The 21009-nt window shown below is 47.3% G+C and overlaps 1 protein-coding gene across 1 annotated transcript in view; it reads left to right on the forward strand.

The window, feature by feature from the left end:
- METTL24 (methyltransferase like 24) overlaps nucleotides 1-15472 on the forward strand; it is a 28319-nt gene extending 12847 nt beyond the window's left edge. The window contains exons 6-7 of the mRNA XM_014964433.1: nucleotides 3181-3409; nucleotides 14084-15472. Of these exons, the coding sequence (XP_014819919.1) occupies nucleotides 3181-3409; nucleotides 14084-14398 (544 nt within the window). The 3' untranslated portion in view covers nucleotides 14399-15472. The remainder of the gene's footprint in view (nucleotides 1-3180; nucleotides 3410-14083) is intronic.
- The last annotated feature ends 5537 nt before the right edge of the window (nucleotides 15473-21009 follow it).

Here is a 21009-nt window from a genome sequence, read left to right on the forward strand (position 1 = left end):
AAGAGTCTCGCTGCAATACTAAATAAAAGCCCTGTCAGGTGGGTCTCAGTGTAGGAGTTTTAGGATCCAGGCAGGGGCCGCTTCTTTTTTTCCCCGAGCTGCAGAGCTCCGTTACCTTCCTTTGAGAAAGAAGGGGAGGAGGGGGAAGGCAGGAAGGGGAAGCTGGACCTTCACCTGTGTGTTCTCACAGCTCTGTCCTGTGGTCCCTGTGGGGGGAACAGCTACAGGTGTGTGCTGGAGGACACAAAGCAGCTTTTGTGCCTCCTGGGCGCTCGCGGGACGTGGGGGCTGACGCGATGCTCCCTTCAGGGCAAGCTGCAGAAGCTGCAGCCCCCCCATTTATCCCCAGTGTCAGTCTTTGTGTACCGTGACCCTGCGGGGACCCTGGGAGCAGGGGACAGCCAAGGGACAGGGCTCCCCGTGGCGCTGGGCTGTGTCCTGGGTCAGCGTCCCTGCCCCGCTGCCCGTGGGGAGCAGTGACAGCCGGCCCTGCCCTTCAATGGCAGGCAGGCGAGGAGAGGCCCTCCCCAGGGTCGGGGTCCTGCACCCGCTGCTTTGGAAGCCCACCTCTGCCCCCGCTGCAGGGGGCTGCCTGCCACTGACGGCTCTGTCACCGAGCTCTCTTCTCCTCCACGGCAAAAATAGGTCGGGCTCTTCAGCATTTTTTATTTTGCTGTTGCTGGAGGCGGCAGCTGCTCGCGGCTGGTGGTGGGGAAGGGCTTCTCCAGTCTTGTGTGACCTCCGCACCTTTCTTCTACAGTCACGGTCCCTTTTTAAGTAGCGCAAAATTGTTCTTAGGAGACCTCATTTGTTCACCTTTTTCATGCTGTGCTGTCCCTTGGTGTGATCACTTGTGAAGCGGGAATTTTTGAAACTAGGTCTTTTGGAAATGGCCTTATTTTCTCTCCTAAATATTTGTTGATTAGATCTCTCTTCAAGGCATGAATTTGAGCTGTTATCCAGAGTGCCAGAAGATATATCAGCAACTTCTTTACGTTCATCCATCTTACTTTTTTATCTGTTTTGCACTGCTGTGAACCCCCCTTTGCAGTCCACGAGTAGCAATCTGTTTGGAGGCAGCCTGAGGTTTGTCTACATCAACAGCATCTGGCCCCATGGATTGTACCAGCTGGGGCTGTTAGAAGTGTGTCATGGGCGCGTGTGTCCATCAGTTGCTGGTAGGCTCATCCCTTTAATGCTGTAACTGTCCCCAACAATTCATATGCTGTTCATTTTTAGCCAGTTTCTCATTCCTAAGGGATTACACTGGTCTTTGTTCATCAGTGTCCCTTCTGTAGAAAGCCACATGCAAACAAATATGTCGATTCACTTGGTTAACTTCTGAACTTTCTTCCTAATGTGTGTTGAATGTATTAAAAGAAAACTCCTCTCTTTTCCCCCCACACGGCTGTACGGGCTGGAATCCTGTGGAATAGAGTTGTTCTTAAAGGCACGCTGGACTGTTTTTGCAAACCCTGTCTGCACCTACTTTCCCAGGACGCCCGAAGGGGAAGATGGTTGAGGAGAAGACCTTCTAATAGGGCATCGTTACGCTGTTCTTAGCCAGTATTTCAGCAAGCGTCATACCATGTTGGTAGCTTCCAAAACGTATGCTCTGCCACACGTTGTTTCACAAGTTGGATTCATTCTAGTTTACCAGGATGTCACCTGTGTAAAACAAAGTGCTGGCTTAATGTTGTGCCGTAGTTTAGCATGATTTAAAATGTATGGCATTTTACGTATTGATGTAGGTGCTGTGACAGTCCAGCTGAGAGTACTGCCCTGGGATGGTTTGGGTATGATGGATAAATGCCATGCTGTGTCAGTACATAGTGGATATTCTCAATTAGTACAACTGGTCGAAGCGCTGATTTAAAAAACTTGATTCTCTTCCCAGCGCTATGTTTGTCTATATCCAGCAGTGTAATTTTGATTAAGTTTAAGGTTTAGTGCATGATTTGAACCACATTTGAAACAAGCTTGGAGGAGCAGGAATGAAGAGGACATTCTGTTTTATGTAGTAGGGAAGGCCTGCAGTCCAGACGTGTGATTGCAATGGTAAATACCAGAATTTTTTAATTTTAATGTACCCTGTGTGAACCAATGGACTGTGGAAGGTGGGGATATGGCACTGCCTTGTAAAGTACATCTTCTCCTTGCACAAAAAGGGACTGAAGCAGCAGTGCTGTGTGATGGGGCTATTAAGTTTTCTTCTTTTGTGGGGTCTTTGCCAAATTAGCAGCAATCCTTCTCTTAAGTCATGTAAAAACTCTGCTACTGTTGTGAAGGGGTTATTTTAAAACTTGCTTTTTTATCTGTGGCTTCCTATGCGCTGAGAGAGAGAGAAAGGCGTTTAGTTCTTGCATCTTGTCCCTGTTGGTGGCCATTATGGCTCATCTCTGTAACACCAGATTATAGACACGGTGGGAAATATACCTGATTTTTACAAAACAGTTTGTATGCGTTTCAAATGTATTTGCTCTTCTGCTTATGGCTTGGGTATTGGAAGTTTTTGCAGTACTAAGTACAAGATTGCAATACTAAGGAAGGTATTGTAATCTTGTCAAGAAAAAGGAAATTGAAAATAGAGGAATATATATAAATACAAAATTTAAATAGAGAAATAATGGCAGCACAAAAGTGCTAAAGTTTGATTTACTTTCTTATAAATTATGTCGACTTCTGAATTAAGGAAAAACTCTTTGGGAAGGTTATCAGCCTGGGTAAAACTGATTTCGTTCTTGCCCTGAAAGGAGCCCTTCATTCTAATTGTATGCAATATATTGCATTGAGCTTGATTTTTCTGCTGAACTCCAGTAGTTTCATTCTATAAATGACAAAATTCATTAAAGGTTTATGAAGGTCAATTATGAATGTGACATTGGGAAAAAAACACATGTTCCTTTAAATTGCTTTTATCTAATTACTTATTCCAAATCTTAAGCAGGTATTTTGTGGACCCTTAGCTTTATTTCTAGTTATCTTGTCAGAAATAGGGTTAGACTGTGCTCAGTGCTGTAGATTTATACCAGGAAGGAGCATAACAGTTCTACCACTTCCATTATGTTCCAGAAATAAGTAGCTTGGATTTTACCTTCTTTTACTAGGGATCCTCAGAATGTCCTACACACTAATAGTTCTTTTTGCAGCATTAGTAGTTACATCTTTTTTGTTTTGTAGGCTAGGCAACGATGACAACCAGTTTGAGATCAGCATGGCCAACAGTGGATGTGAGGTGCATCGCTTCGACCCCAGCATCAAGTCAGCACACATTCATGAGGGTCAGCACCTCTGGTACCATCGCCTGTCCATTGACTGGAGGGATCCCAATCCAGCCATTGCTGCTCATAAACTTCACAGCAACACGAAGAAGCTGGGCACCATATTGAATGAATTTGGACATCAGAAGGTAAGGACACAGCTAAGAAGCTGGTGAGCAAGCCTGCTAGGGAAGGTACCCTGCTAGACCTGCTGTTTACAAACGGAGAAGGACTTGTGGGTGACGGGAAGGTTGGAAGCTGTCTTGGGCATAGTGATCACAAAATGATAGAGTTTTTGATTCTTGGAGAAGTAAGGAGAGGGGTTAGTAGAACTGTCACCTTGGACTTCCAGAGGGCAGACTTTGGGCTGTTTAGGAGGCTGGTTGACAGAGTCCCTTGGGAGGCAGTCCTGAAAGGCAGAGAAGTCCAGGAAGGCTGGACATTGTTCAAGAAGGAAAACTTTAAGGCACAGGAACAGGCTGTCCCCATGTGCTGTAAGACAGGCCATCAGGGAAGAAAACTGGCCTGTTTAAACTGAGACCTCTGGCTGGAGCTTGGGAAGAAAAAGAAAGTTTATGGAAGAAGGGGCACACAACTCAGGAAAACTACAATGATTGTGTGAGGCTCTGCAGGGAGAAAATTAGAAGGGCCAAAGCCCAACTGGAAATTAATCTGGCTACTTCTGTAAAAGTCAGTTAAAAATGTTTCTATAAATACACTAACAACAAAAGGAGGACTAAGGAGAATCTCCATCCTTTATTGGATGTGGGGGGAAACATAGTGACCAAGAATAAGGAAGAGGCTGAGGCACTTAATGCCTTCTTTGCCTCGGTCTTTAATAGTCAGAGCAGTTATCTGGGTACCCAGCCCCCCGAGCTGGATGGGGAGCCAAATGAACCCCCCCAATGTCCAAGAGAAAATGGTTAACTACCTACTACACCACTTAGACACACACAAGTCTTATTGCTCCCTACCTGAAAGGAGGTTGTAGTGAAGTGGGGGCTGATCTCTTTTCCCAAGTAACAGGCAACAGGACAAGAGAAGATAATCTTAAATTGCGCCAGGGGAGTTTTAGGATTGATTTATAAAAAATGCTTTCACCCAAAGGGTTGTCAAGCATTGGAACAGGCTGCCCTGGGAAGTGGTTGAGTCACCATCGCTGGGGGTATTTAAAAGACACGTAGACATGGTGCTGAGGGACATGGTTTAGTGATAACTTGGCAGTGTTTAGTTAATGGTTGGACTTGATGATCTTAAAGGTCTCTTCCAACCATAACGATTCTATGATTCTGGGACTGGTGTCAGGTTTCTGACTGTGGGATTAGGTGTTGGGAGAGCTGCAGAACTTCCTCCTTTATGTCTGGGGAGCTCAGGCACTTTCCAAGGTTATCTCCTGACAATGGGTCTTTTTTCAGAGGTACTTGTAATGCATTTCTTGTAGGGGTGCCTTGTCTGTTGCGATTTGCTGTGTGCTGATAACAGCCACTTTGATTTTAAATCACTAGCCATATACCAAATACTTTCCTCCTCCCCCTTTCCTTTTCCCTTCAACTTGTTGGTGACATTGAGTGCTAGTGTTTTCAGTCCAGTGGAAGGTCTGGACGTTGCCTGACTACAAGCACTAAAGTACTCATGCAGCCAAGTTTATAAAGAGAAAAAAATATTTGCAACAATAATTAGAAGAGGTAATGGATGGGTTGTTGACATTTTCAAGGTCAGTGGTCCTAATTACAGTCATCAACAACAAAAACATCCTGTTTTGAAATTGGCAGCAATCTGTGCGTTTTTTAGCATTTCCCAGTTTGTTTTTAAGGAACTGTAAAGACATCCGAAATCTTAAAGTCTTAAATAACTGTTGCCAAAATACATTTGAGGAAGTTCCTTAGGTTGCTTTCAAGAGACTTTTTCCCTCAGAGGATATACAAGCCTGAATTCAAACGCTAATATACTTCATTGCCTGCAGCTACTTTTGCTCATCTTTCTTTATCAAGAAGTGGGCAGCCTGAGCTAAGGAGGAGCTTTTCTGTAAGATTTACAAAGCAAGCAGTGCCATGTTTGTTTGGTTTGTTACTATAAAATGCAAGATGTGCTTTTCAGTTAATTTCTTGCTTTTCTTTAGTATTTTCTTTTGGTTCAGCTCTACTGATTGGACCATTTAGAAGATAAGAACAGAAAAAAGTAGCTTTTTTCTACTTCTTAGTCACACTGTAACTATACTAGGCTGTGCATTACTGAAACATCTGGGGAGAGAGATGGCTTTCCTTTGACGTGTGCCTTACATGGTTTGTTTTGATTTAAAAGGAATGAGTCACAGAGCAAATGATTAATGACCTGATCCAGAAAAAGTGTATGAGTCTTGTGATACACCAGACCTGCTGAGAACAGTCATTTCTCAGGTTATCGTGTAATGCAGAGTGATTGTAAGACCTTCTGTGAATCAGAAGGGTGTAGGTATGAATTCTGAGTATATAACTTTTTGGGCAAAAGCTATCTGACGTGAAAGCAGCCAGGTGGAGGGCGGCACATTCCTTTACCGGGTTTTCTCTTGGTCCTTTATATCTCCTTTCACCTCATTTAAATTCTTTCCACCAGGAGCAGTTCTTAAGATGCTGTTAAGAATAGGGGTGTTTCTAGGGAGCGACCTGAAGGTGCTGTTTAGTATGCAATTGTCAGGCATGGGGTGAAGATCTTTTTAATGACAACGTGGACTCAATGCGGTGCAATCCGTAGCCTTTTCTTCCCCTAGGAAAAGGGCTAGTGTGATGCCTGAATTGTAATGAAAGTATCTTGTTACTGAAACAGAACTTATGCAAGTCTTCTTTTTAAAAAAAAAAAAAAAAAAAGAACAAAACACTGTCAAAGCATATTATTGTCTGCTAACAACTAGAAAAGAAACAGGATTTTTTACGGTTTTATTTTACCTTTTTGTTGCTGCTGTTAGGGAAGACCCTTCAGAAAAATCAGGTATTAAAAATCTGTTCCCCCCCAGCTTTACTAGTGGGCTGCGCAAACTGTGTTCAATTCCCAGTACACTCCGGTGCACTGATGTCCCCCTCCACCTTCTTTTCAACAGCAGCAGCGTAACCACTATTTCAGTGTCAAACAGTTGCATTCAGAAGAGCACGGCACTCGCTGCAGGCACCCTGGAGTCATCATTGGTATGCTGCTGCTGTAAGAAGCCAGTCACTTCTGGTTCCCTCCTCCCAACGAAACCGGAGTTTGGCAGGAGCCCGGGGAACCAGCCCTGCTTCACAAGGTGGTACCAGACGCAGGGCACCTGCTGAGCTCAGACCTCTGTGCAGGCTCCCCAGCTCCTGCTTAAGCACAATAATGTTAATCTGTATGGTTTTAATTCGGCCAGGGTGCTGAACATCTGCTCAGGGTGGTGGTCCGTGGCACGATGCTGGTTTATGAGAATTGAGAGCCAACCCCCTTTCCATAAGCATCCTGGTCTTTCTCTGCTACCCATCTTTCTCACAATTTGCAGGTAGTAATTGACATTAACAAGTCATTTAGATAAATGCCCTATCCAGAACACTTAGGAGCTCAGTAAATTAGTGTAATTTTTTTTCCCTCCACGTTTGTCCCTGGTAGCTCATCCCTTCTCCAGTCACTGTTTACAAATTCTTGTCATTGGAACTGGCCATCTCGTGTCTGAATACTTTCACCTTAGTGTCTGGATCCTTTCTGGTCTCATTTTTGACCTGACAGCAGTTTAAGGTATCCCTCCACTCTCAGAAATTTGAAATCCAGAGGTCAAATCCACAGCAGCTCTCCTTCCCCCTCCCCACTGCCCGTTCCAGATGAAATCTCCTAGTCGTGCAAGCAGTTCAGGATGTTTCTTATTCACGTTTTCAGGAACATGCAGCTTTCTTCCCGCTTGCAAGCAAACCACAGGGTGGACAGACAAACAGTGAAGCAGAAGAGAGAGGCAGGTTGGCACCTTGGACCAGAAATGAAGTGAAACAAGTAGAGCCCATGAAGGGATGTAGTCTTAAAGGACTTCATTGCGCTGGCTAGCGCAGATGGAAACCAGGTTCTCCACCAGATCTAATTGGAGCTACTCGGTTATACTGGGGCTGCATGGTCTCTTCCTTCCATAAGATGTTCTTTAATGTGTGGTGAACATTTTTTGAAGATGGGACTCTGAGCCCTTTTGTCAGAGGTAGGTTGATGTTGGACTAGATGATCTTGAAGGTCCCTTCCAACCTAGATAATTCAATGATTCTGTGATTCTGCTTACATTTTGAAGGCCCCCATGAGCACTATGTAATAAACACTAGTAGGTCTTGCATGCTGTGTACCGGGTACAACCATTTTACGGTAGCACAAGCCCTCTGTCCCTTGTGTGTGTGAACACACTCGCAGGTCTTGCTCCTTGGGGCTTCAGGATCAGTTGCTGCATAACTATTTGCCTTCTAATGCAAACCTCCCACACTGACTGCCCCCTCCTTCCCTCCTCGTGTGTTTGTGGTGGGACTGCTGGCTTTCACGTTCTGCAGGCCCGGGATAACGTGGCCTTACGTAAGCACGGAGCCGGGTCCCACTGTCCTTGCTCGGTGCGGGGGCAACACAAACAGACTGCGAGCGTTTGTTCCCCTTTAATGAAGAGACTTGAGGGTCCGGCGTGCAGCACTTATTCTTTTGAGTAAACATCCGTTCCCACAGGCACCCAGCAGCGTCTGGCCGAGGAGATCAAAAGAACAGAAATGAAAGGATTTTCCCCGCTTTGCGGGGGGAGCGGGCAGCGGGACATCTCCTGTGAGATGGGATGGCTGAGTGCCCTCTTTGCAGAGGAACTCCGTGCCCTGGGCCAGGGCTGAGCTTCCAGCCTGGGCTGTCGGCTGCTGCTGGGATAAATGCAATATTTAAAGTGTCTGTTTGCAGCACGGGCTTTGGCGAGCAGGCCTCTTGCTGCTGATCAGGCTGATAAATCATTTAAGATCAGGGTTTCTGCAGCTCCCTTTGTGGGGTTTTTCCCACTTGGGCAATCTCACCTTTGGATTGAGGGACCTGGTGAGGGGATGTTGTTTTTGTCTTGTTCTGTACAACAGAAGAGCCACGCAAACTGAAAAAGGCAACATGGTGCAAATGGTGGCTGGGACACAGTATTTCTGGGCAGGGATGCTCACTGAATCTGAGCTACTGCCATTGTGAGCAGGTGAGGAGGTCACTGTTCGGTGACTCATGTCCTCATGGTGGCTCTTCACCCTGTTTCCTCTGAGAAAGCATCACTTTTGAGTCCTCAGCTAGTGGTGAGGTTCCTGGAGACTGGTCTCAGTTTAATGAGGTGGGGAACCAAGATCTTTGATGCTCAGGATTTTTGTGAGGGGAAGGTCCTCTCCCTCAGGATTGCCTATGTGTAGTCGGCTTGCCCCATGCTGAGAGCTTGTAAGTCCTGTTCTCTGGGTCACACAGGAACCTTGCTCTTGCTGGGTAGAAGGCTAGACAACATGTTAAGCACAATCATTCTAGCTTTAAGGTCATTGTAGTGTAATGCTAACTAAACCCATCAAACCTGTCTGAAAATCGATTCAGTCTTGGGGACATACATTATTTTTATGACCAGAAGATGATTAACGAGTAAGCTGCCATCTCTGGCTGGTCCAGTGCCCAGCGTGAGTTAAGATGGGAAGATGCCAAGACCTAATCCCACAGTGAAGAAAGATGTTTGGGATGACAGGAGAGCCACAGGTGAAACCCTGCAGCCTCCTGACCAAATGCAGCCAGGGAGAAAGGATTTCAGGCCATGCTAAGTCAGGTGGCAGTTGTTTGTCCAGAGATTATTTTGTCCTCTCTTAAAGTAGCATTGAAAAAAACCTCCTGCCAGCTAATAGCCCTCTTCTTCTCTGCCTGCTCACTGAAGTAAGTGGCATCGCTTAACTGGGCTGGAGTGGAGGATGATGGGTGGTGTATCTTTTTCTGTAATGAGTCTTCAGAGAGAAATTGCTTCCAGATGGAGAGAGTATGTGGGAAACGTCTCGGCATCAGAGACCAAGGGAAAAAGCGTGGAACAAAAGTGCCAGGTTGCTCCCACGCTTGGGCTCTGGGGCTGTGGGGGGGAGTCACTTGGGGTGCCCACGTGGGTCCTTGACAGGAGCAGTCCCCAGTGGGACAGCATGGGCAAAGTGCTGGGACTCAGCACTCTGCTGGGCTTGATGTCTCCTGCATGCACCAGGTGGGCTTTCCGGATGGCTACATTTGTCTGGGGCCATTACTGCTTCTGGCAAGCTGTTGCTATACTGACAGTTGGCCGTCAGAGAAAAGTCAGTAAGTTTTCTTAATATGATTTTGAAACATTTTCTCCTGCTTAAGTGGTAAGCATGAAATGACTTAATATCCTGCCCCTGCTGTGTAATGCTTTCATGGAAGCATTCCATCACTGAAACTGAGAGAAAAGAAGACTTCTCTGTCACTTGCAAGGCTCTGGAGGATCAACGGTGAGAGCGGAGGAAAGAAGCTCGTCTGCAGTCACTGCTGGATTTCTGTTTCAGTGATGTGTGTATTGTGTGAGTGACTTCAACTGGACAGTTGCCCTTTACTGTAAAAAAAGACCACAGACCATGTAAGCACCTGGCTGCACGAACCAGCTCTGTGGCTTTGATGCCTTCAGCAGGTACTTGAAGTTGTTCCCAATCTGTCACATTGGGTGCCTGTAATCTCAAGTGACACGTTTGTCCCAGAGTCATTTTCAAGTTGGCCGTACAGACCACCACAGAGGGGCTTGTACAAGTGAGTAGGAAGGAAGGGAGGTAATCTGAGGGAGAAGTGCTGCTGTTTGGAGCTGTACCTCACTGTTCAGCGATTGACTTGTCTTCTGAATTCAGCGTGGGCGTTGCTCAGATGGTGCCCACAGCAGTCCCAGTCTCCCTGACGGGTGGCTTGGGGAGAGCCAGGATGGTTCCTCCTCCCATGGATCGCGGGGAGCGTAGGGAGAGGCAGTTGCAAGCTGCTGGGAGCATAATTTGCTATTAGGCTACGTGGCATCCTGTCTGCCATCAATTACAGCCTGGGCTCGGAATAAAAAGGAATGAAAGGGACTTAACATCCCAGCCATTGCCTGCTGGTGAGGAGGGGCTGTGGATGCATTTTGAAAGGAAAGAAAGTGAAGAACATACGCTGAAAGGTTGCAGATGGAAAAAGAAGGAAGCTACATTTAAAAAACTCACACTCAGGAACCTGCTTGTTACCTGCAAAGTCACACGCTATCAAAATATGAATTAAACAGCTTTTTCTAGATTTTTGTCAGCTGAAAACAGAAAAGAGTACTTAGGTGGAGAGGAGAAGAGCTGGTGCATAAGCAAGCAGAGTTGTTCTTGCTGTACAGCTGATGTGGAAATGGTAAGCCTGTCTCCAGGAGCTGGAGTAGAGGGCTGTTCCTCACAGCCTCCAATCCCGAGTGCAGGACTGTGGTTCTGAGCTCCCCTCCTCTGCTTGAAAGCCGTAACCAGCTCTCCTCTCTCCCTGCTCCCACCTTCTGCCGCAGAGCTGCTCCCACGGGAAGGGAGGGATCCTCCTTGCCTGACTCCTACAGCCTTTGCTGGTTTTGCCTTTCCTGGCTGCCGCTTCCACATGCTGAGTGCATGCTGGAAGTAATACAGCTAAATTGCTTCCTCCAGCTACTCGCTCTCAATTGACTCTTCTCCACGGGGAGCTTTAGATGGTGCCCATGGGGCAGCGCAGAGCCTGAAATCCCCGTTAACCCTGGTAGTTCAAAACCCATCAAGGCAAACAGAGCTCTGATCTCTGCTTTAGGAAATGATGCACAGTTGTAACAAGTCATTACCCTAAAAAGAAGAAATGAGCCTTCGTACTGTACGCGTTAACCTTTGCTAACTAAAACACTTTCTTATTCATCTGTTTTATATGCTTGGTTGTGCATGAGGAAAGGCCTTTTTTTTCCTCCAAGTGTAGCTGCTACAGTGCTGCAGTGCTTTTGCCAAGGGAGCTAAACACTGAGAAAACATTTTGAAAAAACTGCATCTTTTACTGATAACCTTAGTTAGTTTGTGGAAGATAAGAGGAACCAGCCTTAGCCTTGAAACCGGTGGGCTATTGACTGCCATCCTTTACCTTCAGGCACTGTAGATCTCTGCCCTCCAGGATTTACTCTCAGCCACAGGCTCCAGCTGTGCTCCCAGGTGAATGCGAGCTCTGAATTGATAGATTTGTCCATTAATCCGTTCAGTGGCACTTTGAATCCAGGCGTCTGGAAGGTGGTAGTGCATTTCTTATCAGTAGTGCTCTGCTTCTCACGGAGGGCAAATATCTCCTGAGCGGTGTAATCACCACAAAACTCACCGTTTGGTGTTAGCAGGACGCTTGTTATTCACTCAGATACTCTGACACAAAGCTGGTTTGCTGTTTATTTTCCCCTATCCATGGCATAAAATGGAGACTCTGGGCTGAGACGGACGCCTCGCCTGGAAGGCAGTCACAGAAGTTGGTGGGTAGAGACCTTCCTCCCTTGCAGGTCTCTGAGCAGTGCTGGGCACTGAAGGCAACACCAAACCTCTGGTTTGTGTGTGCAGCACATCCCCGTGAGCTCTGTGTTCCTTCCCTGGTCACTTCAGTGTGTGTTTAAGCAGTTACTGTGGTATCTCATTTTATGCTACCGAAACACTGGTTAGCAGCCACTTTTTGGATCAGTTTTGCAAAGGCAGCGCAGAGCGTGCAGAGAGCCCGCTGAGCAGCAGGAGCAGCAGTCAGTGTCACCAGAGGAAAGCAAACAAACCTGGATGATGACTTGGAAACATTACCATGGGAAAAAGATGTCCTACTGTTGCCATAAAGCAAGATCATGGGAAAACAAAAGCAAACACTTAGAAACATTTCTCCCCCTACCCCCGCAAAAAAAGAAAAAAAGAAAAAAAAGAAGAAAAAGAAGAAAAAAAAAAGACATTGCATAATTTATCTCCTTTCAAAGTAACAGAAGTCTCCTGAAGATAAAAGCCTGTGGTTTCTGAAGTGCAGCAGCTCGGTCCTATGGCAACTGCACCCAGGTGGAATCAACTACCTACAAAAATTGCATTGCAGGTAGAGCTGCGAGTTGGTGCCTGAAAAATAAGTAACCTATTTAAATGTATAAAGGAAAACAAGTGAGCTCAACCATGAAGTCGTTCTCAGCTGAAATGACATGAGCAGCATCATTTACATTCAGCCTCCCCTTGAACCCAAAGGAGCTCTGTGTTAAACTGTTTCCCTGACCCACGGATGGACAGACTGAGGGGCTCTGGTGGACAGACTGACAGGCTCTTTGTTGCAGAGTCAAGTTAGGCAATACCAGAGGTAAGGTTGTCCGTGCAGCCTTCCTCTGTGCTCCCTGTGCGGACATGCCACAATACGGGCTTTAATTCCGTAATCCCTCAGTCATTTTCCACTGGCCCCCTGCCTCCCTCAGTGTGGAGGAGGCACAATGCCGCCCTAATGAGCAGATGAGCAGCGGCTTGGCTTGTCATTATTCAGTCTGTGACCGTGGACCTCATTCAAGTCCCACTCTCCCAGTCCTGCTCTGAAAATGCCGTGTTTTGTTTTCTGCTGTTTTACAGCTTGTCCCACAAAACTGTCACAGCCCTTTGCGGGCACAGCCCTTCCACCGTACAGAGGGTGTTCAATGCTTAATACCCTGGCTTTAGAGATGGACACGAGGAACAGCAAGTGTTTGACACCTAGCGATTCTTGCCATCCCATGGCCATCCGCAGCGGTGGAGCACAACCCCTGAGGAGGGCTGATGTGGCTGTGGCACCTCAGCAGATCAGACCCTGGTGCCTCCAGTCAGCCAGCCAGAGAACAAGGGAAGGTAGATGTGGCTGCCCCTTGCCGTGGCCAGGTGTGTGGGGTTTTTTTTTTAACTATTCCTGACTCTAAAGTGCTCTAGTTCTTCATTTCAAATGCATCTTGAGCGTGAGCAGATGGGCAGAAGCAGCAGCTCAGGTGGAACCGACCTAGGGAAACCCCGCTGTCACAGGGGCAGTTTCCCCTGTTTGGCTCTGGGAATGCAGGGCCTTGAGCTCTGCAGCAGTCATCGTTTTCTACCAGGTCTGAAATTGTGACAAAATGCTCTGTTTTTATTAAAGCATACAACTCCCCTTCCCCATCTAATCTCCAAGTAAAGTCAACCCACAGTTGTGTTGGGCTGTGAGAAGTTGGATTGCTGAATATCTTGCTGTCTAAAACTGAAACAGGGCACTTTTCTATTAGATGTATCTTTCCCTTCAGACAGCTTCACGGCTTCTTTGCTGCTCTCCCTTTTTCTTTGGAGGATCTGACCTTAAAACCCTGCAGGCTTTCTGCGTAATTTTATTTTATTTGGTCCTCCTCGCTCATTTCACTTTTACCTTCTCTTGCACTTGTGTGGTGCCTGCAGCATCTGGCACATGAGGACCCCACTGTACTGTGGTGCAAGTAATCACTGTCACAGGATTTTGTGATGGAGAAGTAAGGAACAGTAATAACCTTAGTGTCTTTGTTTAGTTTGGTGGGTTTCCTTTTTCCATGGCTGTGATGCCACTACAAGGTTTGTGAAGGAACAGTAACATGCTTTGGTTGTAGGATGAGCTGCATCAGACATCTCGGGGTACAAAGCTTTTCAGACCCAGAGGTCTCCAGGAGGAGAAGGGCTGTGAACAGGGAAGTGTGAAAGTTCACACACTGTCCATGGTAGCCCTATGATGCTCTGAGATTTTTTTAATTTTTTTTTTGGTACAAAAGGAATTGCACATAGTAACAATTATGTATAAAATGGCCAAGCCTGGCCTCAGATGTTGCTCACGATAACTGCAAAGCCTCTCATTTTCACATAGTAATGGTGTTTTTGTTGCAGATTGATGTCCTCAAGGCAGATGTGGAGAGTGCCGAGTGGAAAATTTTGGAAAACCTGATCCTGGAAGATGTTGTTGAGCAGATAGGACAGCTGGTCGTTGAGGTGCACATCCACTGGCCTGGGTTTGAGGTCAGCGGCAACGACAGCACCGTGGTGCGGTACTGGTACAGCCTGCTCCGAGAACTGGAGCTGAAGGACTTCAGGCTTTTCCATACCTACAAAGACTTATCAAAACCACAGATGTTTCTGAAGAAGGAAGCCTTCAACGCCAGTAGCTGTTACACACTGAGCTGGGTAAATACAAGATGGAAATAGCAGAAAGGAATTTATGATGTGTGACTGCGAGCCATCTGGCCCCGTAGCATTATTGAAGAGGACTTTGGCATCGCTGGCTAAAGTTGCTAAATATGCACACAGCGACTGCTAACAAAACGGACTGCCTTTTATTTTTATACATTGTCAAAAGAGCTGGCACTAGGAGAAGATACATGGTGCAGATTTGTATAGGGATGGATTTGCCAGGGGTTCAGCGCCTCAGAGGACAGATGTGTCTGGAGTGGGTAACAGCCTGGCTTTGCCCGGCTGCCCCATGGCAGAGCCTGCTGGCAGAGAGGGCATGGCTGGGGCTGCCCTGGGAAGCTCTGCTCGCTGAGCTGTGCAGGAGAGTGGTGGTGAGAAGGTGCCTTTCTCAGGAAGGGTCAGGTGTTACTTCTCTTGGTAAAGCTATCTTTGACTTGTGCCTTCTTTACTTTGGCCTTGTTTCCCATGGAACAAATTTTAGGCAAGAAGAGTGTGTTCTTCAGCCCACTGGCAAATTTCAGCTGAATTTGGCAGAGGGAGAAATCGCCACCAGACTAAATTCCTACCTATTTCGTGGAGCAGCGTCTGAGTGCTCTGCTGTTGGCTCCTTAAGGCAGTCTAGCTGCGGGAGGCGAGTTCAGCGCTTCTGACACAGGAGTTGATGGGACAGAGAGACTCAGCTGCTGGAAAATCTGCCACAGGTGCTCCCCCTCCTTATCCTCCTGAAGCTTCAGCCACGCAAGACGTGGCTTCCCTAGTTATTCTGCTCAAAGAACGGCTTGTTTTAAGTTACTCTTGCAGTGGCTGTAGCAAATGGTTTTTCATCTAGCGAGATGCTTATTTAAAAGAGATGAAAGTGAAAACTGGTCTTTTTTTCCCTTTGTTTTGGGGTTTAGTTGAATGTTTTGCTGCGTGCCTTCTCCAGCCTTGGGCCTGTGGTGCAGTGTGCTCCTGGGAGCCAGCCTTGGCCATTCCCTGAAGAGCTAAGGGATGGGGGGAGCTAAAAAAATACACAGCAGGTTGGGTTTTTTGCTTCTCTTTGAAAAAATTTTGATATTAAACTTTGCATTAAAATACAAGATGACACCACTTCCATGTCTGTGATATACAGCCTTTGTAACTTTGATATACTGCCTTTGGTTTCTGGCTTCTGCAAGGCTCAGTGCCCCTCCCTCGGTGTGCCTCAGCCCAGCGTCCTACTTTTAGCAACTCTTTCTCTGTCCCCATGCTGTTCCTGCTCTTGGAATCCTGGCAATCTTGGAGTCCATCCTCTCACCTTTCATACCCTCCTTTCATTTTTCAACCTCTCCACTTCCTCAGCTCCCTCATCCCCTCCTTCCCAGAGCAGGGTTCTGCCTTGGACCCAGCACACCCACAAGGTCTCAGCCAGCAGACAGAAGAGGGGAAAATAAGTGTAGGAGCTCTTCTTTCCAGGCAGGTGAGTCAGCTTTCTCCCAGCGCCACTGCTTCTCCTCACAAGTGGATCAAGCCATTCCCCTCACCTTCCCCAGGCTTCGCCCCAGGCCAGGCATCTGCTTCCCTCCTCTCCCACCTCTCTGAGGGCTTCTGCTGCCCCAGGGCAGGCAGGGACTGCTCTCCCCGGCAGAAAACTGTTTCATCCCTTCAGCTCAGCCTCCTCTCTCCCAGAAGATGCCAGCAGGCAGGTGACCCTGCTGGGGTGACAGCCTTCCTCCCACTGCCCTTGCTCTGGTGACCCAAGCGTGGGGCTCGAAGCTGCTGCGGTGAATCTGACTTTGAGCATCCATGTTGGCCACAGACCTCAGGCTGCTTTGGAAGATGCAGAAAAAAACACCCCTCCCCGCTTCGGTGGTGAGGGGCTAGCGGAGATGGAGGGGATTTTAATCTCTTCAGTGAAAGCCAGCTCCATGCCCTCCTGCTTTCAGGTTCGTATCAGTCTTCCAAATCGCATTTGAAATATTAACTTGTGACTAAATGTCAACCCCCTTCTTTTATAACAAACGCACGCTGGTTTTCAATCTACTGCCTTTCAGTCACGCTGACAGTGCCTTGTGTTGTACGGAGTCTCTGATTTACTGCCTCCCTGTTTTTATTTTCCATTTAAAACCAAATCAATCTACTTCTTTATTCACACTGGGATTTTCTGAAGTGGAGTTTAATTCTAAAGAGGCTTAACATGGGCTTCTTCACATCAAATACCTCATTTAGGGAAGAAGGAGGACGGTGCAGCCCAGCTGGGACTGCTGACCAGGTGATGATCCCAGCTGTGCCAGTGCTAATAAATTAAGCAGTGGCAGGCAGCATGCACAGGAATGCCTAATTAATGAGATCCCTGGCACAATTTTGGCTCAGGCCATCTATGCCTCTCTCAGATGATCCCTAGGCATAGCCATGAGGTTAGCCCGAGCTCAAGGACAACTTGGATGCAGCCACCTTGTTTGGGAAGCTGGAAGAGTTCAGCAAATGGATACGGCCAGACCATCTTTGCCCGTTTGCCTCACAGGTAAGGAATATCTCCTGCTACTGTTTTGTTTTCTGGTATAATTCAACAAAAGCAAGTTTGGATTCTCCACCTGGGATGGGGTAATCCTTGTTGTACGTACAAACTGAGGGACAAGAGGCTGCAGACTAGTCCCACAGAAAGAGATCTGGAGACTGGGTTGATGGCAAGTTGGATGTGAGTCAAGAGTGTGCCCTGGCAGTCAGATGGGCCAACTGTGTCCTGTGGTGCATCCAGCACAGCATTGCTAGCCGGTCAAGGGAGGTGATGGTCCCACTGCACTGGTGTGGCAAGTACTGTGTGCAGTTTTGGGTGCCTCAATATAAGAAGGACATTAAAATTACTGGAGTGTGCCCAGAGGAGGGTGACCAAGATGGTGAAGGGCCTTGAGGGCAAGGCTTACAAGGAGCAGCTGAGGTCACTTGGTTTGTACGGCTTGGAGAAGAGAAGGCTGAGGGAGACTGCCTCATGGGGGGCAGCAGAGAGGGCGGTGCTGATCCCCTCTCTCTGGTGATCAGCATTAGGACATGAGGAAATGGAATGAAGCTGTGTCAAGGAAAGTTCAGATCGGACATTAGGAAAAGCTCCTTCACTGAAAGGGTGGTGGATCACTGGAACAGGCTTCCCAGGGAACTGGTCATGGCACCAAGCCTGTCTGAGTTCAAGGAGTGTCTGGATGACACTCTTAGTTGTATGGTTTAGTGTTAGGTCATCCTGCAAGGAGCAGGGAGTTAGACTTGATGATCCTTATGTGTCCCTTCCAACTCAAGATACTCTTTGATTCTATAAATGTAGCTTCTGTTTCTGCTCCTGCACATCCCACCTAGAGCAGAGTGTGAGGGGCTTTGCAGTCACTCAGAACAGAGCACTCATCTCCTCAGCTATACAGTGCTTGTAATCAAGATGACTTATTGCAGATGTGTTGGATTCCCTGTGTCCAAGACATGGGGCAAAATGTTCTCCATGGGGCCAAGCTACATACTGCCATCCCTGAGCCAGGTAATACACAACCCAAGGGAACAGCAGCCTCTGAAAATAGGTAGGAAATGCCTTCTCTGTGACAGCAATGCTTGCTGCAATCCTCCTACATTGAGTGCTGAGGTGGTTTAACAGCACAGGGCCATGAGGAGATTCATTAAAATGCGAGAGGGCTTCCCAAAACGATATCTAGCTTGTTGGAACGATCATGTTTACTGCACTGCAGAATGGCTCAACTCCCATTTGTCAAATAATGGGGTTGCAAAAGCCCAGCTGCGAGTCCTGATTTATTAATAATGCATAAAAATACAGGCTCTAGCACTGCACAGGTTTTTCCTCCTGATTAGTCTTAGAGTAACTAGCCTAGTAGCTTATTATAATTTGTTTAAGAAACCAGTAGATAGAGGTTAAAAAACAAATTACATGATTTCTCTCAGGTGTTAAAATTCCAAAGGGATGCACATCTTCCATCATTTATTGCCCTGAAGCAAAAATGGTCATGTATATGTAAATTATAGAAATGGAGTGGAAGTCCATCCTGTTTTTTCTTTGCTTAAGACGCAGATTTTAGTAAACTTTCAGCTAATCTGTTGCTCAGGATTGCCAGGTAGTGTCAGGAACAATTCAGGCTGTAGCAAATACATCTTCTGCAAGAAAAGATTCCAATAACTATGGTAATTTTAAAGGAAACCTTATCTCAGATACAGGATAGATAAAAGCCATTTATCATTCTGGAGGCAGTTATGTGATATTATGGGAGAAAATAAACAGCTCTTATTTTATGTGCCTTTCTACTTGGCATCTCTTAAAGTGGAGTTACAGCCTTCCTTGCTGAGGTCTTGCTTTTGTGCCCTTCTCCCTTCTCTTTTATTGATCTCTTTTTGCCTAAAGGAGAGACTCTTAAATTAGTTCAGTTCCCATTTCCTAATGACTGGGCTGCCGGGTAGGCACACAAGCTGACTGTGTCTGACTGCTGCTTCAGCCAGAGCTGAAGATCCACCAGCCAACCTCCCCCAGAGTGCTGGCTGTCAGCCACTCTGGGGACATCCACACAGGTTTGGCACCTGTGTTTGAGCCTGTCATGCTCCTGTAGGATGACTCCTTGCAAGAAACATTGCCCTGGCCAGGAGCAGCTCTGGAGAAGAGAGGACAGTTAGAGAGGCCATGGAGTACATGAGGATCTTGTTGAGATGATCTCCCTGCAGACTGAGCCCTGTAGGAACTGCATGCCAGCGTTATATTCCACATCCCTTCCCAGACCTTTCTGCACAGAAACTGTGGTGGCTGCCCCCTTCTTCAAGTACAGAGTGCACCATTAAAACCAGTGTGGACCAGGCATTCTTCCATTATAGCCACAGCCTGGAGACTGGTAACTGTGTGGCCATGCCTGGGCAGGAAGAAAGGGCTACCGGCCTGTCGTGGCATTGCTAAAGTATTCCTGAGTGCCTGATCTGGGCAGCATTCAGCATCTCCTGTGGAGAATGCAATAAATCAACCTTCTCTCTCTGGCTCTCGGACCAATTAAATGACTCTTCAGAGACCTGCTGGAGGGCCCTAGCCTTGGTGGCAGCAGAAGGAGAAAATCAAACCCCTACTGCTGGGAGCAGCACAGGAAGGTGGCCAGACCAAACTGGGGCAAGGCAGGAGCACAGGGCCTGAATCAGCCCAACTCGTCAGGTGGCACCTGGCAAGCATCCATCTCTGGACTGACCTGCCAGCAACATGCTCAGCGATGCTCTTGCACTGGAGCTCATTGCAAAAGAGGGGTCTGTCCCCTTTCCTGAGCTGTATGTCCATGCAGTACCATCCACCAACTGCTCCTGGCACCCTGAGCTGCCCTGAATCTGCTCAGTGTTGTCATTATGAGTGTTGCCCAGCTCTGATCTTCCCTGAGGCTTCTGGCCCTCAGTGCCCGAGGTGGCATCTCCCCACATTCCCTGCAGGAATCTGCATCAGCTCTCCAGAGCAGCCAGCCCATTGCCTCCAGCCTGGCACCGGGTAAAGCCCAGCCCAGGAACGTCCTTACTGCCTGCAGCTCAGGTCCGTCATGGTAGCCACAGCCAGTGCCACCCCCAGCTAACAAGGACATAGTGACCATGTCTTATTCCCAAAGTGGAGTTGTTATGGCACTAGTTTGACACCTCCACCAGGCCTAAAGGGAGCCTACAGTAAAGACAGGGAGGGACTCTTCATCAGGGAGTGTAGGGATAGGATGAGAGGTAACAGTTTTTAACTGGAAGAGGGGAGATTTAGATTAGATATCAGGAAGAAATTCTTTGCTGTGAGGGTGGTGAGACCCTGGAACAGGTTGCCCAGAGAAGCTGTGGATGCCTCATCTATGGAAGTGTTCAAGGCCAGGCTGGATGGGGCTTTGAGTAACCTGCTCTAGTGGGAGGTGTTCCTGCCCATGGCAGGGCAGTTGGAACTTGATGATCTTTAAGGTCCCTTCCAACTCTAACCATTCTATGATTCTATGTTTCACCTGGGTCTAAAAAGGATCTTTGCAGACATGACCTGTGTGTAGTGGCAGTGTTATTTGCACAATTCCTTGTGTGGAGGTGAGGGTGTTGCCCTTGCAGAGAGGCCCACAGTGATGTATAAATCACGTTTATGAATCAGAATTTACAGCTGCTGCCTGTGACCTGGTAAAGATGAAGAGCAGTGACAGATTTGAATCCCCCAAACTATCACAATTAATACTGCAACATGGGCTTTCCATAGAGAGCCCACAGCAGCACAGAGAAGCAGAGAGGGATGTGTTAGGACACTAACACTCTTCTCCAGGGGAACCAGTCCCTTTCTGAATGCCACACTGGCTTCCTCGGAGGTTCCAAAATTTGACCAAAGAAATGTCTCACCTCCTGACCCACTCCAAAACCTGACGTTTATCACATGCACTTCTGGCCCCAGGCTTTGATCCCATTGGTGACTTGTGAAGGGTCGTTCTTCACAAGCGCCTCTCAACTGTGAAAGATCAAAGAAAGCGTAAAGGGAACATATGTCTGGCCTTTCATGGCAGGTGCCAAGAAGACATATCACCCAGTAGCACACCTGAAGAAATAGCACTCATTCTCTCTGGTGAATTATTCAACAGCTGAGACCATCTGGTTCATTCAAAAACTTTGAATGATTTCATGAGCTTCATTAGCTGCTCCCTTGCCCTTGAAAG

The sequence above is a fragment of the Calidris pugnax genome, unplaced genomic scaffold (assembly GCF_001431845.1).
Source record: "Calidris pugnax isolate Ruff unplaced genomic scaffold, ASM143184v1 scaffold219, whole genome shotgun sequence".
Classification (NCBI taxonomy): domain Eukaryota; kingdom Metazoa; phylum Chordata; class Aves; order Charadriiformes; family Scolopacidae; genus Calidris; species Calidris pugnax.